The 22313-nt window shown below is 40.1% G+C and overlaps 1 protein-coding gene across 1 annotated transcript; it reads left to right on the top strand.

Moving 5' to 3' along the window:
• The first annotated feature begins 91 nt into the window (after positions 1–91).
• On the top strand, positions 92–18726 carry KLHL22 (kelch like family member 22). The gene is made up of 7 exons (XM_085305827.1): positions 92–227; positions 10090–10342; positions 11256–11421; positions 12697–13415; positions 14593–14785; positions 16250–16483; positions 17577–18726. The coding sequence occupies exons 2-7, from the start codon at positions 10116–10118 to the stop codon at positions 17952–17954; spliced, it is 1917 nt and encodes a 638-aa protein (XP_085161953.1). The 5' UTR covers positions 92–227; positions 10090–10115; the 3' UTR covers positions 17955–18726.
• The last annotated feature ends 3587 nt before the right edge of the window (positions 18727–22313 follow it).

A 22313-nucleotide genomic window follows, 5' to 3' on the forward strand; every position in this document is an offset into this window, starting at 1 on the left:
CGGAGCTGCCCGCCCGCGCCGACCCTGCCTCGGCAAGGCCGCCCCGGGCCGGGCCGCCCCGGCGAGGCGTCGGGCCAGGCCGCGCCGGGCGAGGTGCGAGGCGGGGCCCGGCCCTGGCGCCCGGGTGACACCGGGCTGCCTTCCTCGGACTGCCGGTGTCAGAGGTGGGGCGAGCAAGGCGGGGGTGCCAGATCGCGCCCGCTGCCGTAGCGTTTTGGGAAGGGAAGGTAAAGCCAGCACTCTGCCCAGACTGCCTTTCCCTCCCCGTCAAAGGGTTTGCATAGGTTCAAGCCGATGTTTTTGTGGATATGTAACTCTAAATAGCCTTCCCCTACAGAGAAAAAGTCATTCCGTTTTCCTGATATGAAAATGTGCTAAGCTACAGGGAAAGCCGTGGATCTCCACAGGAGAGAAACCAAACGTGTAGAATAGTACAGATGAATTGATGTTTGATATTGACAGCAGAGCTGGAACACGCTTGAAGTGCTATTTGCTGTCTTCCTCGTCACTTAACTGTTGTATCTCACACAGAATTACTTTTTTTTTGTTTGTTTGCCTATATGTATTTTAGACAATTAAAATACATGATTTGGTTTAAGCAGTTCAAAGCACAAAGCCAGGTAAACTCTTGCTGACTGACTGAATCTCTGGAGATTCATAGAATGTATACCATAGGCTAACTTATAAGCTGTCAGTTCTGGCATAGTCATTATTTATCCTGATAGTGTAGAAGCTTTTGGGGAAAAAAAGAAAAGAAAAGAAAGTCGTTTTTCGTATTATGGAAAGACAGGCATAAGAAACAGATTCAGGTTTAAGGGAAGCTTTGCTGAGAGTTCTAGGGATAATTATATCAGTTTGGTCAAAGGAACACATTCTCCACAGATTTACCAGGTCCATCTGGACATAGAACCAAACATTGAGGACCACGCTTTCCCCAGAGTCTGTCTGTACCAGCTGGAGTGTCACAGATGGACCGCCTGCGTTTTAGGGTGGGCAGGTAACCGCTGCCTGAGTATAACTGGGTAACTGTCTCCTTCAAACCTGAGCAGCAGTTCCAGCTCTTTCAGGACCAAAGCATGACCATTGGGGAAAAAAAAAAAGTATCCAGCAAGTCTTGTTTCCAGATTAGGAACAACAAAATTAGCAACAGATAATCAAAATTTTAAGGAGGAGATGAAGCCATATGAGAAAGCATTTTAGCACCATAATGAACTAGTGTTTATTTAATTACAGCTTCTATTTAGCAGCATTTGGCCACAGGCCATTTCYCATAATGTACCACAAAAAATTTTGCAGTTCTGCAAATTCAGGTAAGTTGTAAAAAGGAAAGAAGTCAGTAATCACTGGCTATGGCAAAATATTGAAGTTAAAAAAACTTCATACTCTTTAGTTATATTATTGTTTAAAGTTTTTTTTTTTTTTTTTTTTAAGATTTTTATGTATCTAAATACACATACAGTTAATGGTAGTTTTGCCATAACATAAAAAACTTCTGCCATAGGAGATATTCTCAATATATATTAGAAGCAGTTTATAATAGGTTTGGGAAGAGACATCTGTTTACTTCTGAAAAGAATGAATGGCATAGGTTTGTGAAATAGCATAGTTTGCAGAAACTGTTTGCAAACCATGCCTTCAAGTTTCCTCCCCTACTTCAAGCATGTTACTGATGCCAAAATCAAAAATGGCTTAGAAAATTCAGCTCAGAGACATGTCCTTCCATATTTGCATTCTTAACTTACAGAAACATGGTACATACTGACTTAGTGAAAGTATATCTCAGATCAGAGTGTTCAAAACTAATGTTGAGATGTTACACAGTCCTGGATACCTTAGTTCCTTTCTTAGTGTGAAAGAAGCTGAGTCGTAAAGAATCATTTTGGTTAATTCCCACATTTGTGGCAGAGTCCTGAAGGGAAATTGTATTTCAGGAAGAATTTTCTTGCACATTTATGAATGCATGGAGGAATAATTATTAAAGAAGCACTACTAAGCAAATCTTCTGCTTTTCCTTCACCCCTCTGCTCTTCCCATTTTCTTCAAAAAGCACAAAACTGGCTTAAGTTTTGTCTACATATATGGTTTACTCAATTGTCCTCTGCTGCAAACATATCTGCAAGTGTCTTATTACGAAATTACTGTATAGTTGTTGAATTATTCTGGTATTTGCACACCAGTTAGAATGAACAAGTTTCATTTTTCAATTTACATTTTTTGTGGCATCACATCTGTTTTCTAAACTAGTTTGGCAGTCACCCAGCTGCCTTCTCATTCTGCACAATCCCAGACTAGTTGATCTATTTGTTTATATGCCCTTTACCCTGTTAAAGTTCTGGTACATGGCCAGGTTCTGCCTATTTGTATTTGCAGGCCCCGAGAGTCAGCATAACTAGCATTTTTGTTCTAGTCTTTCATCTTGCCTTCTTGTCAGGCTTTGAATTGAAGCCTGGCTTAGGTCTGAATTCTCTTTATACCCTGGGGAGAAGTGAAGGTACAGAAAGCCTTAGGGTACATATCCCTCATATTCTTTAATACATTCATGCTTCCAACGATCTGATCTATTAGGATCACATTGAGTATGCTGGACTTGTTGGTCTATAGTAGGAAAAGCTATAAAGATGGCTTAAAAGAAAGAGGAAAGAACTGCCATTGAGGGGCCTCAGCAAGCTTTAAGAATGGATTAACAGGAACCACATACATTTCAACAAAGGCAAAAGCAAACTGCCTGTATGTACAGACTGGGGACAAACCTAGCTAGAAATAARCTTTGCATTAGAAGAGCCTGGGCAGTCCTGGTGGACAAGTAGAATGGGAGTCAGCGGTGAAACTTCCCTGCATTGGAAACTGGCTTCATACTGAGCTGTGTTAGGAAGAACATAACCAGTAGGTCAAGCAAAGTTATTATTTCCCGTGTTCAGCACTTATGAGCCCATATCTGGAGTACTCTGCCCAGCATGGRTATCCACAGTAAAAGAAAAAGCCTCTGCAAGTTCAGTGAAGATCCACCATGAACACGTACAAGGAGATACATGCAAGGTGAGGGAGCTAGGTTTGCTCAACCCAGAGAAGAAGGCTGGTTGAGGAGTCAGTTGCTGTTTTTAGCTAGCTAAGGGGTTGTTGTAGAAGAGATAGAGCCACACTCTTCCTGCAGATCCACAGCATAAGTTCAAGAGGTAATAGCTGGAAAATGCAGCAAAGGAAATTCAGAGACAATAAAGAAGAAAAATTCGCACAGTATTTAAGCACTGAGAGAGTTTTCTGAGCATCTCCAAGGATGGAGATTCCTCACTTGACTATATAAGGCTCTCAGCATCCTGACCTAATTTTGAAGTTTGCCCTGCTTTGCRCAGGAGATTGGACTAKAGACTTCCAAAGGTTCCTTTCAGCCAAAATTATTCTGTGATTCTAAGAAGGCATGGGACCACCACCAAGCTTGAACCACCTGTCCATTTGGCAATGAGCCTAAGCAGGATTTGGATACCAGCCACCAGCAAGCTCAAGCCTGTATCCTGCCCACAGCAGGTGCATAAGACAATGTCACAATCTGCACAACACACTACTCCATACAGTGATGTAACTGATGTAGCAGACATTTTGTATGTAAAATCATACAAAAGTGATTTTACATAGAAAATAACCTGGCAGCCCCTCAGTGTTCCCAGCTGTTTCTCTACGGTAGAGCATCAAGGCTGCACAACTGTAGACAAAAGACTAGTAAGCATCATTGTTTGACTTGGATGCTAGTGGTAGAAGTGAGTTCTTGCCTAGGTGTGTATCATACCATGCAATACCAGTAACATAAAACTTCAGCACTCTCAGTTGTCTACTGTACATTTAGAGCACATAGAGCACATCATATCTYACAGCGTCGAGAAACAAAGGCTGATTATACCTATAATGGCCTCRGGATGCATCCAGGACACGTGCTCAGAGCTAGGCGTTGGAAAGTGCTTCCAAGTACAAGAGTCTTAAAGAAGCAGGTGTGCAGTAAGTGTATATTAYAGATCATATGAATTCCCACTCTCCAGGATATTCTTTACTGGAGCAGCGCACAAACATCTTGGTGTTAAAATTACTCTGTACTCAAAAATTCATGTAGGACAAATACTGTGTTCTCCACAATCACACCTATTTTAATATGCCTTCAACCTTTCCTTTCCCCACTTTAGTTGAGCTACTCCATTCCCACATGCTGGGCTCTTAAAAGGATGAGCATTTTCAGCACAAGAATGAGGCAGCCTACCAGCCTCTCATCATTATTTTGTTGTATGATTAAGTTACAGTCCCTGCCACCCTCCTCAGTCTTAACAACTCATGCATCTTCACTAGCCATGTCAGAATGCTGTAAAGCCAAATATTCTACCACTGAGCAGAGAGGGGACTTCAACTAAAGCGAACAAATTTTCATATACAGATAAGCAATTATTTCACCGGAATAATCAGAAAGTCTCACCAAGATTTGTACTTCTTTTCATACAAGTATTCTGAAGTAGCATTTTGTGGTAATGGAAATTGAATGCAAGACAATTACGTGGCGCTGTCAACAAGCCACTGAACAACTGAAGTGTCCTAGGCTTGCTGCAGAATGCCACAAGAGAAACTGAACTTTGAGCATAACCATAGGAAACAGGAAATCTTAGAGAGAGAGAGAGAGTACGTTCTCCTGGTTCCTAACTGGAATCCTGGCACAGAATACTTCAGAAGTTATCAGTCTATTGAATAAGAACCATCACATTGTGCTGGGTACCTCTGAGAGTTTGGGGGTTTCTGGCTTTTCTCCCTTGATTGAAGTGACCAAACAATTGTACACATACAGCWACTAATCTGACTTTATAAGTCGTCACGACCACCTCCTCCCTATCTAGTTTGTACTCATTTGTAATTCCCTAAAATTGCTATTAATCAGTACCTTAACTCGTGTCTGCTAAAAGACAAGTGCCATCCAATGTAAACGCAGACAGCATCCCACTACTGTTATGAAAGAACTGTGAACAGGAAAGGCTCAGGGTCTGTCCTGCAATTTAGCTCCTAAACCCCACTAATAACAGCTGCCCAACACTGATCGATTTGCACAAGAGGAAGAGAAGAGGAAATATTACTCTTATATCTGAGAGGCTAGCTCAGGCATAGAGCAAATTCCTCAATAAGAGAAGTGAAAGAATAGAGATGACTCACAARCATCCTCTCTGCAAGCAAGGGGCTGATGGAAGAGACACGCTCGGGATAGCAGGAACTGGACTGCATTGCTCAGGACACCCTGCATTTTCATTAACTTTACGTTTCACCAATTTGTCCCTTCAGACTAGAACTTGTCCCTACCAGGGCAAGCGCCTGTTTCCAGCTCCTTCATCTACAAGGAGCAAACCAGCCTGTGAAAACAGTGTCTTAAGCATTAAAAGCCAATACAGTTCTTTAGTGGTCACAAAGAAAAAAAAAAAAAAAAAAAAAAAAAAAAAAATTAAAAAAAAAAAAAAAACAAAAAAATAAAATAAAAAAAAAAAAAAAAAAAAAAAAAACTCAAAAAAAAAAAAAAAAAAATTTTTTTCAATTTCCGTCAAGTTTTAGTTACTTAAAAGACACACTTCCTTTCAAACTCATGTACAAATGCCTGATGTCTAATATAGCCAGTGTTGAGAAAAAGTTTAATTTTAAAATTCTTCTTTAGGTTATACACATTCATAACAACAGAAATCAGGGGAAGTAGAGATCAAAGAAAAACTGTCTATCAACGCAGGCTTGCTTAGTACATAAAGTGCACTGCTAACTGATCAATAAATTTAGGTTTGCTCTTGTAGCAGTTAGCATTGTAGCAGATTACTATGGCTTGCTTAATTATTTGGCTGATGGTCTTGCCTTNAAAAAAAAAAAAAAAAAAAGTTTTTTTCAGCATTGCAGAACCTGTTCTGTCCCATTCAGAGCTGCTATTTGTACTACATTTAGCTTTTCATGAAAAATAAAGATTGAGCAAAATATAAAAGCTCAAGCAGATAGAGGTTAAAGTATCTGCAGCTAAAAATAGACAAGAGTTATAAAATAAAGCTCCTGCCATTTTTAAGACCAACTGACACAACTCACAACAACTCCTAGATACCTTAACAGGCATTTCCCTCCCACCCAGCTGGTAGTAGTACACCTATGAAATAGCACACTTACTTCCACTGTTTCAGCTAGCAGCATTTTAGACAGTAGCAAAGACAAAACACACRAAAGAAAAACCAGAGTTAGACCCTGAGAAACAAGGTGCTGTGTGCTAACACTGATTTCCTTCCCTCTCCAGCAAAGTCATAGTCATCAGAAGTACAGAGAAGCAAAGTGCTGATCACCAGGCACACTGCACTTAATACAAAAAACCTGCATACTAAAAACACTTAGCTCTTCCTTCAAAGGAACTACAAAGCACAACCCCCAATGCCCTCATTTCAACAACTGTTCTTCATAACTCTTAATACCTGCACCCCATCTCCAGCTGCCTCTTGTACAGCCGAGGGCACTCAGGAATCAGCTGAGTGGCTCTTGCTGGCCAACCCCCACAGGCCTGTAGTAGCCTTCTACTCCTTCTTGCTTTAAGGTCTTTTCTACTAGCTCCTAAGGCTACCTAAGTAGGTAGTTAAGTTTTTTCTTGGCTTTTGGATCAAAGAAGAGGACTTACTGCCTTATGTATCTATGTCAGTCARACATCGCAGATGAATACTGTAAATGTCCACCTTGAATTCTATCAGTAGGCAACAGTTCATTAAAATCAGAAATGTGCATTTTTCCAGAGCACCATATTACTGCTGTTAAAACTATGACAATAGCCATTTATACTTACAAACCTTGAAGCCTGGTTTTGGAGGGCAGGGAGGTGTAAATAAAGGAATATAGATTCTCTGAGTTGCCCTAGTGTAATTAGGAACCTGATGTATCCATGTACAAAAAGAGCTTTCTGAAAGCTAGCAAGTTTTAGACCACATATAAACTGTACCTCCTAGTAGTATTCCCYACTTCCTCTACAGCAGCCTCAACCTACACAGCTGAGAGCTGGTTAGCRGCCAGTAGCTGTGGATGGCAAAATCCTCGCAGGTAGCTACAGAGTGGTGAATTCGCACACTGTGATGGCGCTGTGCTCCAAAAGTGTAAGGCAGCTCTCGTACTGAGGTACAGAACAGCCCGAGGACGGGCCAGTTCACCAGTGAGAGCCAAGGCAGAGTCCGGGGTAGGCACTGAGAGCAAAAACGGACCTGCCAAAGTTCAGGAAATAGAGCCTAGCAAAATACTTGGAGGCTCAGCTGTTGACTAGCCAAAAATCAGCTGTGGAGGMTGGTTCAGCTATAGTCCCAGCAGCTGTATTTGGAGGATGACCACACTGGGCTTACCACAGATCTGCTGGAAGGACTAGTTTGTTCGGCTATTGCGAACAGTTTACAGTTGTGGGATAACTCAAGTCCGTACCTAGAAGCCCTGACACTGAGATAAACACTCCATTTGTGGCTGAAAGCTGTCCGGATGCTAMTGCTCATGCAGGCTTGGCGGACAAGGCCTCAGGTGGCAGTGCTGCCTCCTGTGCCCCTGCGCAGAATGACTGAAGCAGCTCTTCAGACCCGTTCTCCTTCTCATTGCTGGTATTCTGCTAGTACAGCCACTAGCTGACATGGAGAAGCTCTTTGTGTTTTAGGATTAGCTGGTGTTTTTCCCTTTTCCCTATTTTCAAGCACRGTCACAGTAACCATTACTAATACGCCAGTGGTTTTGCTTGCATAATAAATGGTATTAATGCAATATTTGACCAACATATCATATTTCAGTGAGAATCAGATCCAGACACTGGTACAAGGGGTATTCCCTTGCCATGGTTATCCCAGTTTCCCGCTCTGCACTGTATGTGTATATATTCACCTATATTCACACACACATAGGGGTTAACTGCTACGTCATATTGCCTCTGCTRGAGGCTCTGATAAGCTGGCAACCACAATTACATGTGTATTGTGTTTTACCAGAGCGGTGGCATTACTGGAACGCTGATGCTGTCGCTGTTGTCATGACTCTGCGCTTCTCTAAAGCGGAGCCACATGCCCTGCAACACATTTCCTYGCTAGCATTTGTTGCAGGGATCCTAGGGCCAGCTTAGTTCTACTGTGTCTCTTTTTTTTTTCTCCTGTAGCCTCTCTCCCATCAGTGGCTGCAGTATATGACACAGTGTAGGATTGCATCAAAGGTCGTGCTGTTTCCCTACCCAGCTACAGTCTTTTAATTCAGAAAGCAATTCACTTGTTACATTTATTTCTGCTTTTTGATGCAGTGGTTGTACTCCTGTAGAGATCTCTTTTGATATAGCTCTCTAAGATGCCTAAAAGGTGCAACTTCTTTTAGAGCAAATGGTGTTTATGTGGTTTGTCTGAATGTTGCCCTCATTTGGACCATATCTCACCTCACTTTGTTCTTGCTACATTTATTCTCTTTTTGAAGARTGAAATGGGAAATTTCTGATCAACACCTGGTAACACTAACTCCTTCACTTGCCTTTCTTACAGTATTATCTCCATTGTCTCAATCTATCACTTTTGGTATTAGCCAGGAGCGAAACAAATGATACAGTAGTCGCTTGTTTGTCTCTTCAGTCATCTTATTTCTAGGAAAAGCATCTACCTGCCACGAAGAATAATCCATTACTCATCTCTTCAGCYGGTGATGGATAGTTTCACTGGAAAATCACCTGAATGTGCTTCCTAAAAGGCTGTCTCAGCAGAGTTCCTCTTTTGAACTGGTTGTCTTGGTTTACATTTACGTGGAAAAGAGCAGACAACTATTAATATGCTTTTTCAAAATTTTGTCCATCCCATGCAATTCCACTTAGCTTTATTTTGCTTTGGACAGTGTATGGTAACTTCCTGCAGGCAGTACAATAAACATGATTTCATATTTCTTGGCATCATCCAGACAGCTCCTTCCTCACTGGCCGTACACTGAACACCTTGCAGTACTGTGAGAGCTTTCCAGTGCTGCATTCACTGTCCATGGCTGGCACCATTAAACAATAATCCCATTTCTTCATTGTGTGGATTTGCTGGATTTGTTCTGCTTTTGCTTCCCTGACTGCTGATAACCCCTTGTGACTATCTCTTGTGTCACTAAACTATTTCCTAGGGGCAYGGGAGGAGAGGTTATTATAATTGCATCTTAAGCAGCCATATAAGCTAAGTTATTTCCTTTTGCTTTATTTTTTATGTGCTGGATAGATTCTATCAAATCTAACTTCTACAGTGCCTAATATTATTCAAATGAAATGGGAAAGGATGAGAGGAATCATGAAATTCAACCATTGACATTAAACACAGTGACTTCTAGCTAGCACTATTTCCACATATGCCAAAGGGACTTTCCCCTCGTGTCAAGGGCAGCAGTGGAAAAAGATATGGGATAGTCAGCTCCAGTGCCAATACTGGAGGAGCTACTGCCTGTGCAGGGAATCACAGTGAAATAAAAAGTAGTTGTGCCTGCTAGTTTGAAGTAGTCACAATAAAGAAATTTCAAAGCCTACCGTTTCATACATTATCTTTTATAACGACAGATGGAAATGTGCTCAATTAGGGAAAAAAAGAAAAAGCAAAGATGAGGAGAGATGAGAGCTTTGAGATACTATGGAAATTCATTAAGAGAAACATTGAAGGTGCAGTTWATATTGCAGCAAAGTTATCTAAGGATATTAGGCTTGAAATTTGGCAAAAATTATTTCAGCTTTGTCTTTTGTTATAAATGATGGAGAAACAAGAGGTTCTTGCTAAGGTCTGGGAGGTGAAACTCTTGCCCCCATAAAATTATCCCCACATTCTACATACACTGACTCTTGGACTGAAAGACTAAGAGTCAGAATACTTGTTTGAAATACCAAGTTCTGTCCATTTGATATGTTGATGTATGCCTGTCCATTTCCAGTATCATCATTCAGAATAATTTCTCTGGGGCAGAACTGTGTTTAATGTCTCTCCATTGTACTGAAGAGTTGGTCTGATTTATTTGCTGTGACAGGCAGGTCAGAGAACTGTTCATGAAGCCAAAGGCACAAACCTTTGCTGATTCTGTTGTCTCACAGATTTCATTCTGCTGCAGCTGGTGGCTGAGCATTTCTGCCTGGGATGGCGGAGGATCAGGAGCTGACTCAGCCACACAAAGCTCAGCTTGAGCCCTCCCTTCAGCAGCGTGCCAGCAACACGTACCGCAGTGCAGAGCACTCGCAGGCCTTGCTCAGTGGCTTGGTATCTCTCCGAGACAGCAGCATCCTCTTCGATGTAGTTCTGGTAGTGGAAGAGAAACCTATTGAAGCTCACCGCATACTTCTAGCTGCATCCTGTGACTATTTCAGGTACGCTCCGGTAACAAGCAGTAACGAGCATGTGTCAGAACGTAACTCAAAACTGCAACATCCAAATCTTAGTACCATTTTGCCTCTGGATGTAAAACTAGAAGACAGAGCTGGATGCATTTCAAAATTTTAAGTAGGGTCTTATTCATCTTTTTTTTATATGTCTCAGCAAAAATAAAGCTCTGGTTACACTGAGTTTACTTCTGCTAAATTCATAGCCAGCGGTACTTGAAGGTACAGAAGGAGGAAAGGTTATCTTAACAGGTGTCTTCTGCATAAATGCACTCCGAGTGGCTTTTAACATCTCCTTAGCATTGTTAAGACTTCACTGATTCTTGTGGTCATTTCATACTACACAAAATGTCACTGGAGCTGGGACTAGGTCACCCCCATGTTATGTGCCTGTAGTGGGGCTTTCTCTCTGCTGATCCAGGCACCCCTTCTGTCACTGACTAGCAGTTTCTTGAACTGACTTTACTTTCATTGAAAAAAAATAATAAAAAAATAAAATCAAAGGCAATCCAGCCAAACCGTTAACAGTCTGCAACTTCTAACTGGAGGAATAAGAACTGTTTGAGCTTAGAAAAAAATCCTACAGTCCCAGGCTTCTCTGTTTTTCTCTCCACCCCCCCCTTACTCATTGACTATGAACTGAATTTGCATTTAAGTGCTTCTGCTGGGAATCGTGTCTTTCAGATGGCTCCTACTGTTTTCTACAGAATGAAGACTGTTACTTTCTTACATCCTAAAGGCCTATACTCTTGTAACATTAGTTTAGAAAAGTGCTAATCCTATAAAACTGTCCTTTTTTCTTTCTGAATATTTTGGATGTTCCCCAGACAACATAAGAAAAACAACTGCATATAACTTTAACTTGAGCCTTCCATAGCATGTACTACTGTCTTTTTTTCAGAGGAATGTTTGCAGGAGGACTGAGAGAGATGGAACAGGACGAAATTCGTATCCATGGCATCTCCTACAATGCAATGTGTAAAATCCTGAACTTYATTTACACTTCTGAGCTGGAACTCAGTGTGAACAGTGTTCAAGAAACCTTAGCTGCAGCCTGTCAGCTTCAGGTGAGGCACTGGGAGATGTGACCAAAAAAATAAATAAATAAAAAGCATGGATATCTGGTTGGTGGAGGGTTAGGGGGTGACTGAAAGTGTTAGAAAAGGCTTTTCCAAGTACATAAATGGCTCTGATGAGAATCTGATGAGCATCTTTTGGATGCTGTATCCATTGGAATGAGCTACAGAAGGGCAGAAAAAATGAATGAGTGGCTGTATGTCTCATTCATGGCAGTGGTTTTATTACTTATAAACCTTTACTATTYCATCTAGAGAATTATTTTATATAGCATTGACTTCCTCTGACCTGCTTTTGAAAGCTTCCTTAGGATGAAACCTCTGGCCTATGGTAAAGGACAGGGCTTGCTGCTCAGAAATYGTTGCACTGCTCAGACTTGCCAAACTCTTCCACTGACTTGAGTTTGCAGGCACATAACCTTCCTTGACCCATCACTACAGGGTATCCTATACCATGGTTTTTGCACTAAGTGCAGAGTTCTTATTGTGCCTTCAAACAGGTGGGGGGTTTTTTCTCTCTAATTTTCACTGAAGCTAATGATGGCACAGGCTTTGGTACTAAATCATAAACTTTCTAGGCAGTTTGTTTGGTTAATCTTTACATATTTAGCAACAGTTTGTTAGCAGAGGGACTCCTGGACAGCAGTTATTTCTCTATTTGCCAGTAGTCCCTCCTGCCAGATACAACTTCAAAATGTTCTGAGAAAACAACRCTAAATACTAATTTTCCTTTCAAATGGCTTCCTACTCACCTGAGTGGTGCAATCTAGCATGTTATTCTGTTACGTATACAGTCTTTGACCCACTATGTCTATAGTGCTCTGAAAGAACAACTCATGGAATGGCTGTAAACCTGACTTTCTCCATATCCTTCATGACTTCGGTTTATRTGATTGCGACCCATACAGCCTGCGTCTTGGTGACACGCTAACAAGCCAAGCAGCCTGGCTGTCCAGTGCTCCATGTCACCTGGAAGACACATTCCTGCTGCACCTGAAGGCAAACTCATAGGCTTGCAGTACAGAAAATAGTATGGCTAGAAGATCTATATTATATTCATCTAGAAACCCATGTTGGGTTGGTGTTTTTCTCTTGAGAAGGTAAATTGGGCACAAGTGACCACAGTGGTCAGATTCTGTGAGCAGAGCAGTCTTCTTGGGAACAACTTTCCTACAGTCTTCCCAGGCTTAAACTGCATGCTTCTGTGACCTGTCTCCCGAGTGTGAGGCAAGTACTACCTGAAATAACAAATCTGCTCTCTTACAGATTCCAGAAGTCATTAAGTTCTGTTGTGATTTTCTCATGTCCTGGGTAGATGAAGAGAATATCCTGGATGTCTACAGATTAGCTGACCATTATGACTTGAGACATTTGAGCGATCAGCTGGACTCCTACATTTTGAAAAACTTCGTAGCTTTCTCAAAGACACAAATGTACCGGCAGCTACCCTTCCAGAAGGTCTACTCCCTTCTMAGCAGCAACCGGTTGGAGGTTAACTATGAGAATGAGGTTTATGAAGGCGCACTTCTTTATCATTATTCTCCAGAGCAACTGGAGACAGATCAAGTCACCCTGATGGAGCCCCCTAAGCTACTTGAGACAGTTCGTTTTCCTCTGATGGAACCCCAGATCCTGCAAAGGCTTCATGACAAATTAAGTCCATGTCCTTTGAAAGATAAAGTAGCAGATGCACTAATGTACCACAAGAATGAATGTCTTCAGCCAGTGCTTCAGAGCTCTCAGACACAGCTGAGATCAGAGTTCCAGTGTGTAGTGGGGTTTGGAGGGATGCATTCTACTCCATCCATAGTCCTCAGTGACCAAGCCAAGTACCTCAACCCCTTGCTGGGAGAGTGGAGGCACTTTACGGCTCCACTAGCCCCACGAATGTCCAACCAGGGGATTGCTGTTCTCAATAATTTTGTGTATTTAATTGGAGGAGACAATAATGTACGTGGTTTTCGAGCRGAATCAAGGTGTTGGAGGTAAGACAAGGGTAATTCTGCTACTATTTGTATTAGCCTGATGTCCTTCTCTGAGTCAGTAGGCCATGAAAAGTCTGCATACTTACTGGCCATGAGATTAGGAACTGAGCAGAGGCYTCGCTGAAAAACCACAAGAAATAAAGAAATAAGCCTCATAGTAAAAGGAAGCTTCCAGCTGTGTTTATGGGACAAAGCCAAGCCTGATGGGGTAGAAGCAGCTATTCACATTACATTCATTCATTCCATTATTACATTCACTCATTACATTACATTTGTATTACATATGCTATCTTCTCTACCTTTTGCGAGGTGGAAGTACTAAAAGTGTGGGCTGCAGTAATAGCTAGGATTCTCTAGAAGTCTTCTGTGTGTAGTTCTGGTCCCAATAGGAAGGGATTTATCTAATTTTAAATAAAATGCTATTATTAGTTGGCTAATAAAAACATTATTAGTGAATAGTGAATAATAGCAAATTTGAATTTGTGTGCACGGTAGCAACATTCCAGGGTCCACTTAAGTTCTGTTGTGCCAGGGAGAGGAGCACAGAGAAGGATCTATTTTAGGTCTTAATGCCTGTTACATTGCCAATAGATATAAACTCTTCTGTCTTTGTAATGTGGTCATTTTTACTAGTTTTAGCTGAGCTACCCTTATTTTATAGCATGCATAGTCTGACTATACTTCCAGAAGTTGCAACCAGTTTTCTCTGTAATTAAAATTTCTAGACTAAATAGAWATTTTGAATGGCAAATTAATAATGAGGTTCTGTTTGAGCAGATATTTGGAGAAAAGAATGAAAGAAGCCACAAAATATTTATGCCCCTCTTGGCCTTTTTAAGATCCAGATGCAGTCTTTGTAGTATTTTCAGATAGCTGTACCTTGTAAATGGCTTTGTGCAAGCAGAGATTTTAATATATAACCTGACAGCAGTATATAAGATCATGGAAAAACCTGGGCTTTACAGCATGATAATAGCTGCTAAAATACATCTTCTAAAAATAGAATAAAATACCTTTGCTAATAATAAAATGCTGACAAGGCCAAATTTCACTCCAGTTACAGCTGAGCTGAATTTCAGCCAAAGACAGTATAGTAACCTGCACCTGTGGTACTGTCTTGTATTCCAGCAATGATTCTGTGGCTATATGAATAACTTTGATCCTATTCCTTTGCAAGGTATGACCCACGACACAACAGATGGTTCCAGATCCGGTCCCTACAGCAAGAGCATGCTGACCTCAGTGTTTGTGTTGTGGGCGACTATATATATGCTGTTGCTGGGCGAGATTACCATGAAGACCTAAGGGAAGTGGAGAGGTATGACCCTAAAAGCAACACTTGGGAATATGTGACACCTCTGAAGAAGGAGGTAAGGAGTACATTAGCCATACACACCAATACACTTCCCCAATACCTGATGTCATCTMTTTTAGATGCTTTCTCATGTGTAGCTTTCCATTTGCTGATATTCAGATAGGAAACAGTAGCCTCTGTATGTGGGATAAACAAATATCAAGAAGGGAGAATAATATATATATATATATAGCTTCCATTTTGAGATTAAATGCTTATTTTTCCTGCTTTCTTGTTGTTTTCCCCTGCAAACCTTTGTTGTATTGACTTTTGAAACCATTTATAATCAAAGATACAGCCACCAGGAATAGGAAGTTCCCTTTCCGTCTTGAGCAGGTAAAATATGTGTGAAGRAAGAGAAAATAGGACAAGTTTCTCACTCACAATCCTGACAGCAAACGTCAGTCCTGATCAGAAGAGATCATCCCCTAGTGAGAAGGCACACCAGTTTCTATAGACTGCTTAATTCTTGGACACAGAACAGTGATTGTGTAATAAGTTCTGATGGCAATAGTTTATATGATGCAGCATCACATCTCAGTCAACTAAAGTGAGACCATTACTCATTTCAAATATATTGCTGAGCAGCTATCCTATGACATCAGTACCATTTGTCCTTCTAACACAGCAATTGCCAGACTAGCAGTCATGACCCCAGGAGCMAGGAAATGCTATAGTGACAAGGGAATTGGGGTTATGAGTGGAAAAGTTTGTTCCAAGAATTTTGCTAAAAAAGGCAAGAATTTCTATTCTTAGATTAAAAGCATTGCGAAAGGAGAAAGATATAAACGAACAACTGCTTGGTGAATCTTGGTTAAGAAAGAAAACTAAGATCCGAATTAGTCTTTCAAGAAATTATGCTGACTTCTACTACACCTTTTAAAAGCTTTTGACAAATCACTAGCACAAAAGAATATTTGTGATTTCATAATGTTTTTCATTGAGAATCTCAAGACACCTTAAAAACATAAATATTATTGCCACTTTACATAATGGATGCAGAGGCAGAAGAGGATGAACAGCTTGCATGAGGTCAGAAATAATAAATGTGTGTCAGTGCTGAGAATAAAAACAGCTCTAAGATCCAGTTGAATGCTACTAAGAAGGCTATCTTGCCTTCCTGATAATATTGTCAATGCCTGTATGGTACTTTCATCTCCAACAGAGAGGCTTCCAAGTAGAGAAAAGGGAGAAAAGAAATAGTATGAACAATATCCTGATTAAGGAACAGTAATGAATGAGAACCTACGGCAGTTCTGAAAGTTTTGAAAATTTTTCTATATTTCATTCAGAATCTAAGCCTCACACTTACGGCATATTCACCTAGAAAGGAACTGTCCATAAGAAGATCCTCCTAGATGTTGGTATTTGAGTAATTCATGAAAAATGTCACTCCCTTAATGACTATGCCATTCTTTAAAACTGGGAGAAATACATAAATCCAGCCCTTAAGCTCTTGCTTTCCCATATGGTGGTACAGGTGTATGCACACGCTGGAGCAGCACTGGATGGGAAGATGTATATCACCTGTGGGAGGAGAGGAGAAGACTATTTGAAGGAGCTACAATGTTATGACCCAAAGACTGACTGCTGGGACATTTTAGCAGATGGTCCAGTCAGACGTGCTTGGCATGGGATGGCTGCACTTCTAGGAAAGCTCTATGTAATCGGAGGAAGCAACAACGATTCTGGCTACAGAAGGGATGTTCACCAGGTGAAAGCATGTCATACTTGTTTCTTTCTTCCAAGAGTTTATTTCTTGTGAATGCTTGCACTCTGATGTAATGTCTTACTTCCATTAAGTATGCATATAAGAACTTTCTATAAAGAAAAGTTTTTTATAAAAACTTTCGGCCTAGCAACAGCTTACTGCACCAGSTCTCCTCCATTTAACTGAAGAACTTGCAGTGATTTATCTACTGCTGTCTGTCTTGCATGCAATGTCTAACTCACACCGCATTAAAGCTCTAGCACTTCGGGTTCCTATCAATTTTAAACCATCTTTGAAGAATAACATTCACCAGCATGCATATAACCAGTAAGTAGTACATCAACTGAATTTACTTTAGGTTGTCTTCTGGCTTGCTTTGCTTCCTAATTTAAGATATTTGAATTAGCAGTAATGTAATTCTAGGACAGAAGTTGTGAAGGATAGTTTGAAAATGGCAATGAATAAATTGGACAGCAATTATATAATGCAGGTAAATACACCGGGCCTGATAGGAAGCGATGGCTGGAGAGAAACTTCTTGTGACTTATTCCAGCCTCTAGAACTGCCAGAGATGTGGAAAGAAGACACAAAAAGTAACTGTTTTTATAAAGGCCATGAAGATGGCAGAATCAAGGCTAGCTGAAAGTGTCTGAATGATTAAAAGGTGCTTACAAATAAATGGAGTTAGCTAAGTAGGTACCCAATAGAATCTAAAACTTCCCCACACATGCTGCAGAGACAGCCTACCAGATTTGGTGCAGCACAGCCTTCTCCATATGTTCCAGCGCATTTTTTCCTGATACAAACAGATACACATGTCCAAGTTCATATTAGCATCTGTCCYCAGCTCTTTCATTTTTTATGCATTTGTGAATGTCATACGGCTGTTACGACAGCAGCAGAGTCAGAAGCTGTGATTCAGAGTTATGTGGTAACTCTGCAGCGTTTCCACTGATCAGCTGATGTGCTGTCTCCATTATCAACACCCTCTCAAAAGACTGATGATATTACCTGACTATGTACATGGTTTGTGATATGACYAGTCTGTCTGTCACTGAGATACAAGTTCCTTTGTAGCTAATCTCTTTTTTTACAGGTTGCCTGCTATAGGCCAAGCACTGATCAGTGGACAAACGTATGTCCACTTCCTGCAGGACATGGAGAGCCAGGTATTGCTGTCTTAGACAACAGGATCTACGTCTTGGGAGGCAGATCTCACAACAGAGGGATCCGCATGGACTATGTCCACATCTATGATGCAGAGAGAGACTGTTGGGAGGAAGGTCCCCAGCTGGAGGATGATATTTCTGGGATGGCTGCCTGCGTCCTTACTTTGCCCAGGGCTATTTTAATGGACACAGAAAAATGGTACTCAGAGTGGCATGCAGACCACCTGCAGAATCACCTTGACTTTCCATCGGAAGTTATGAGTGTGTCAGACTGGGAGGAATTTGACAGTTCAAGTGAAGATTAGAGAATTTTAATATTTATTTTTTTTTGCCAGCAGATGAGGAAATTAAGGCTTGGAGAAAATATTTAGAGATTTTATATGTCTTTCTTATTATAAACATAAATCAGTATTTAAAGGTTTGAAAAATGAGTGTTCTGCACAAAATGCTATTCACAGTCAGTATCTGCATATCTGCAAGTGTTCTGCACAAAATTCCACTTACAGTCAATATCTGCCCATCTGCCAGAAAGCAGCATTATTAAAGTAACCACAAAACTGCCTTTTTTCCCTGTTACATAATAGAAGTTCTTTTCCTTTGAAGGAAACATTTTCTCAACGTTCAGCATGGACAGAAATAAAGGCACAGAAGGCTCAGCTTGACTAACTTCTTTCCTTCCAGCTTTTAGCTTGAAATAGCTTTTCCAAGTGTTTTCTTTTCTTTTTGGTAATAAAACCTCCTAGCAGCTTAATGCAGGAAGACAAGGTCTAGAGTCTCCCTCGTGTGCCAGGTGTCAGACAGCTTGATCGAGGTTATTCAGCAAAACTGAACATACAGAAGCCGGAACAGTAGCAACAAAGTCTGAACCTTCATCTCATCTAGGCTTCAGCCATCCTTCTAACTGGATTAGAGTCTGCGATCTGACACCCACACCTGAACTTCTATACTGCAGCTTCTGTCAACACAGTGGAAAGATTTTTCTGTACAGAGTATGGCCATCTCATCATTCAACTGTCAGACACATTTGTTCACAAGCATAAATTAATAAATCTTTGTCAGAACGTTTTTTCTTTTTAACTACTGTCTCAGTTTTATTAACCATGATGTGGAATCTAAATGTTGGTGAGCTTAATTAGATTCTTTATTACTACATTAATATCAGTAAAGTTATACCAGCTTGGGAAATGCCCCCCTTTTTTTTAATTCTTTTATTATATGCGTTAGAAAAGCATGAAGAGAGTAGAGACTGGTTCAGCACAGCATAAGGAAAAAAAAGTAACAGGGGGATAACTAGAGATAGTGAAGATTACACTGATCTAAGACCCTGTGCTAGCTAAACTAATGCCAGGAAAATAACACTGCACTGCTATAGCTCAGAACAATACTGCACAGTAAAGCCTTCCTTCATTAAAATAATTGGCTGCTGACTACCATCTCGCTTGGCATTAGTTTAGAAGCTGATTTAAATCTGAACCAGTGTGACATCTGAACAGTATGGGATCCTTCCTCTTGGATGGGCAGGAAGCAATCAGTGCCACCAGAAAATCATGACAGAATAGCTATAGCTCTTATTAAATCTTACAGCAAAAGGACAGTAAAATCTACAGTAAAAAGACAAAAACAATGTGACAATCAGAATGAGGCACTACTAGTTAATTATCATCACATCATGACAAAGAGGCTTTGCACATTGACCTGCTACTATAGAGAAATGGAAGAAGAGCCTAGATATTAATACCCTCTAGGGAAATTTTGATTACGGAAACAAAGATGGTTTCAGAATAGATATAATTGACTCTAAATGAGTGGACTGGACTTCTGGAAAAGATTCAGGAGGATTTGCGCGGTTCTTTTAATAAGCTCAACAGCGTTTTCTTGGTAACAGGGAATTCTTGGATTTTTTTTTTCTTCAGCACTGTTAGTTTTCACATCCATTTCTGAACCACTGCCAATTCGTAAATAATAAAGCAAAAGACTTGGTAAATGCAGAAATGCTACATATAAGCTTCTTCRGGAAGTCCTTTTTGATAACAAACTGAACTGCACATGGAGTTTGCAAATAGCCTTTGTTACACTGCAATATTGAAGAATGAGGAGTATTCATATTTTTGCCTACAAAAATGTTTTTAGTATGAAGGAATTAAACATAGCTCTTAAATGTCAGGTGAGATCTCTCTGACCTGGACACCACTAGACCCCCCCCCCCCCCGTCTCTTTCCAGACTGCATGTGCTGCAGTGGCAATTTGTTTTGTCTGCAAGCTGTGAGCATGGCATTCAAGGCTTTTGGTCGTGCAGGTTATATTCTAAACCCAACTGTTCTAACTAAACCCAGCTATCTAGCTGAAGTCTAATTGTACCAATTGCAGTGCAGTTTACATTTTAACTAAACTAGCAGTTCTAGAAAGAACAATGATATCCTTGCAAGTGAAAATGTTTTCTAGACTCTTTCACAATAACAAAAATGTAATGATTCTTTGTCTGGCTTCTGTTTCCTTTTCCTATATATACCACTAGAGGGTATTATAAACTATTGCAAATAACCAAGATGATTAGTTAGTTTTTGGATTACATGGGAAAATATATTTGTAAGTAATTATTAAGATAAAGAAACATCTTATGATAACTCATGTTTTTATTTTTTCCAAGTTCTTCCTATCACTCCTTCAGTGTTTGAATACTGATTATAGATTCTCAGATGATCCTCATTTTTTCCTATCTACTGATCAGTATATGCAATTTTGTGATTGCATTATTTATTAAATGTTGCAGTTGGATGCTGTGCAAAGCAAATCAATATAAGGTTTAGAATGCAACTGCATGAGGAAATGATTTTTTCTTAAAGCAGATCATATACTTTGAAGTGTTTTTTTTGTTTTTTTTTTTTGTTACTGATAAAATACAGCTAAATTATATCAACTAAACATAAGAGCGGGTATTATACATTTTGATTTGGCAAAAATAAAATCTCAGTTGCTTTCACCCCCCAAGAATTTGTTTTCATCTGGGGTGTAATGTGACTGTCCAAAGTTGTAGAACGTACTACCTTCTCTGCATATATTTTGTTTAGGTAGAAAACTGAGGAGTTTAGCTTATCTCAAACCAACTTAATCATTTAGCAGTAGCTTGCTTTAGTCCAACCTTTACCTTTCTAAACTAACACATAGGCTAAACAATAATAAAATTGCTTTGCTTGAGAATTGGTACTTTTATTTAAATTGGCAGATGTAAAGAGCTTTCTTCTTGTTGTTCACTGCAGTTACATATAGAGAGAAATTACAGGAGCGACTATATATTGATATGCTGAGCCACGATTACTATTGATAGGCTTTCTTATCAAGGATGATGCTTCAGGAACCTTGCCTTCACAAGCTCAGTGAAACATTGGGTTATCTTAAGATGCACTCATAGCGATTTTAAGCTGAATCTATATTTTTTTTTCATAAAGCTGCTGTCTCCTAAATATTTCAGTCTTGCATCTTACAGTAAGAAGCATTCCCTTTTTTTACACAGAGTCCTCTAAGACAGTAGTATAACATAAGACATTGAGGACAGATGGACAATGTCTCTGTAAGAGAATAGCCACACAATTCTTCCAGAACTAAATGATCAAAAATACTGCTGATACATTAGAAAGTCCAGAAGAATAATAACTAGTTTTCTTGATGATCTATCTTCCTTTTTCCTGCCAGCACCGAGGTAAAGCTGTATAGGCATATTTGCTAGATTCGTAATCAGTGGCCTTGTATCTTGAACTATTTCAGGCTTCTACATTTGAAGAAGTGATTGTAATTGCTTCAGTTTTTGTTTCATAATTACTTTCACTACTGTATTTCTTCTTCACCCACCTACTCCCAAATCCACTATATCCTTTCCCATTTCCTCTTGTTTTAGACAAAGTTGTTAGTTTTGCCATGGAAGCACAACCTGTATGGGACCTGAAACAAAAAAAAAGGAGTCTTATTCTAGACCCTTGATAGAAGTTTACTCCTCCTTACTTAGAATCCAGCCACATGTACAATTTATTTGGCATTCAGCACAACTGATCGGGGCAGAAGCTTCTGGTGAAAGGAGGAAGCAGCAGCTGGGCATGGGGAAAGAGGGACAGGAACCTTCTCAAGGGAATATTCTGCCAACTGAGTTTTTATTTCATCAGCAGCTGAGGCACTTTAAGAGATCTCCACCTCCTCAGTTGTGCTGCAACAACTATTTGACCATGCTCTGAGAGGGTGGAAGCCGCCAGTGGGAGAGACAAAGAGCATAAACCTATTTATATGTAATAAAAAGGTAAAGTGGTTCCATTAAAACCATCCTAAAAACCCATACATTTCTCCAGTCTTCCTAGACAAACAGTAGTTGTAGGGAGGTAACACATCTAAAATCATTGCTTGTGGTCTAGGAAACTGATGCTCAATCTTACCAAGTAATACTAATTATCTTGAGAAAGTAAATTTTTTTCTTAGTTTAAATAGACGGTGGGATGCTTTACCTAGCTTTACCTAGAAGATATAGTCTGATTCCACTACAGCTACTGAAATTGAAGCAGGAATTACCTGAAAGAATTACATGCAGCCTGCAAGAATGTAGGAGGTAACAACAGATAATTGTGACAGTTCCTTCCAAACTGAAAACCTCTCTATATTTTAGAATCTTTGGATGAAAATGC

This window comes from Rhea americana, unplaced genomic scaffold (assembly GCF_003343005.1).
Source record: "Rhea americana isolate MKP2758 unplaced genomic scaffold, rheAme1 scaffold_227, whole genome shotgun sequence".
NCBI classification, from domain to species: Eukaryota; Metazoa; Chordata; class Aves; order Rheiformes; family Rheidae; genus Rhea; species Rhea americana.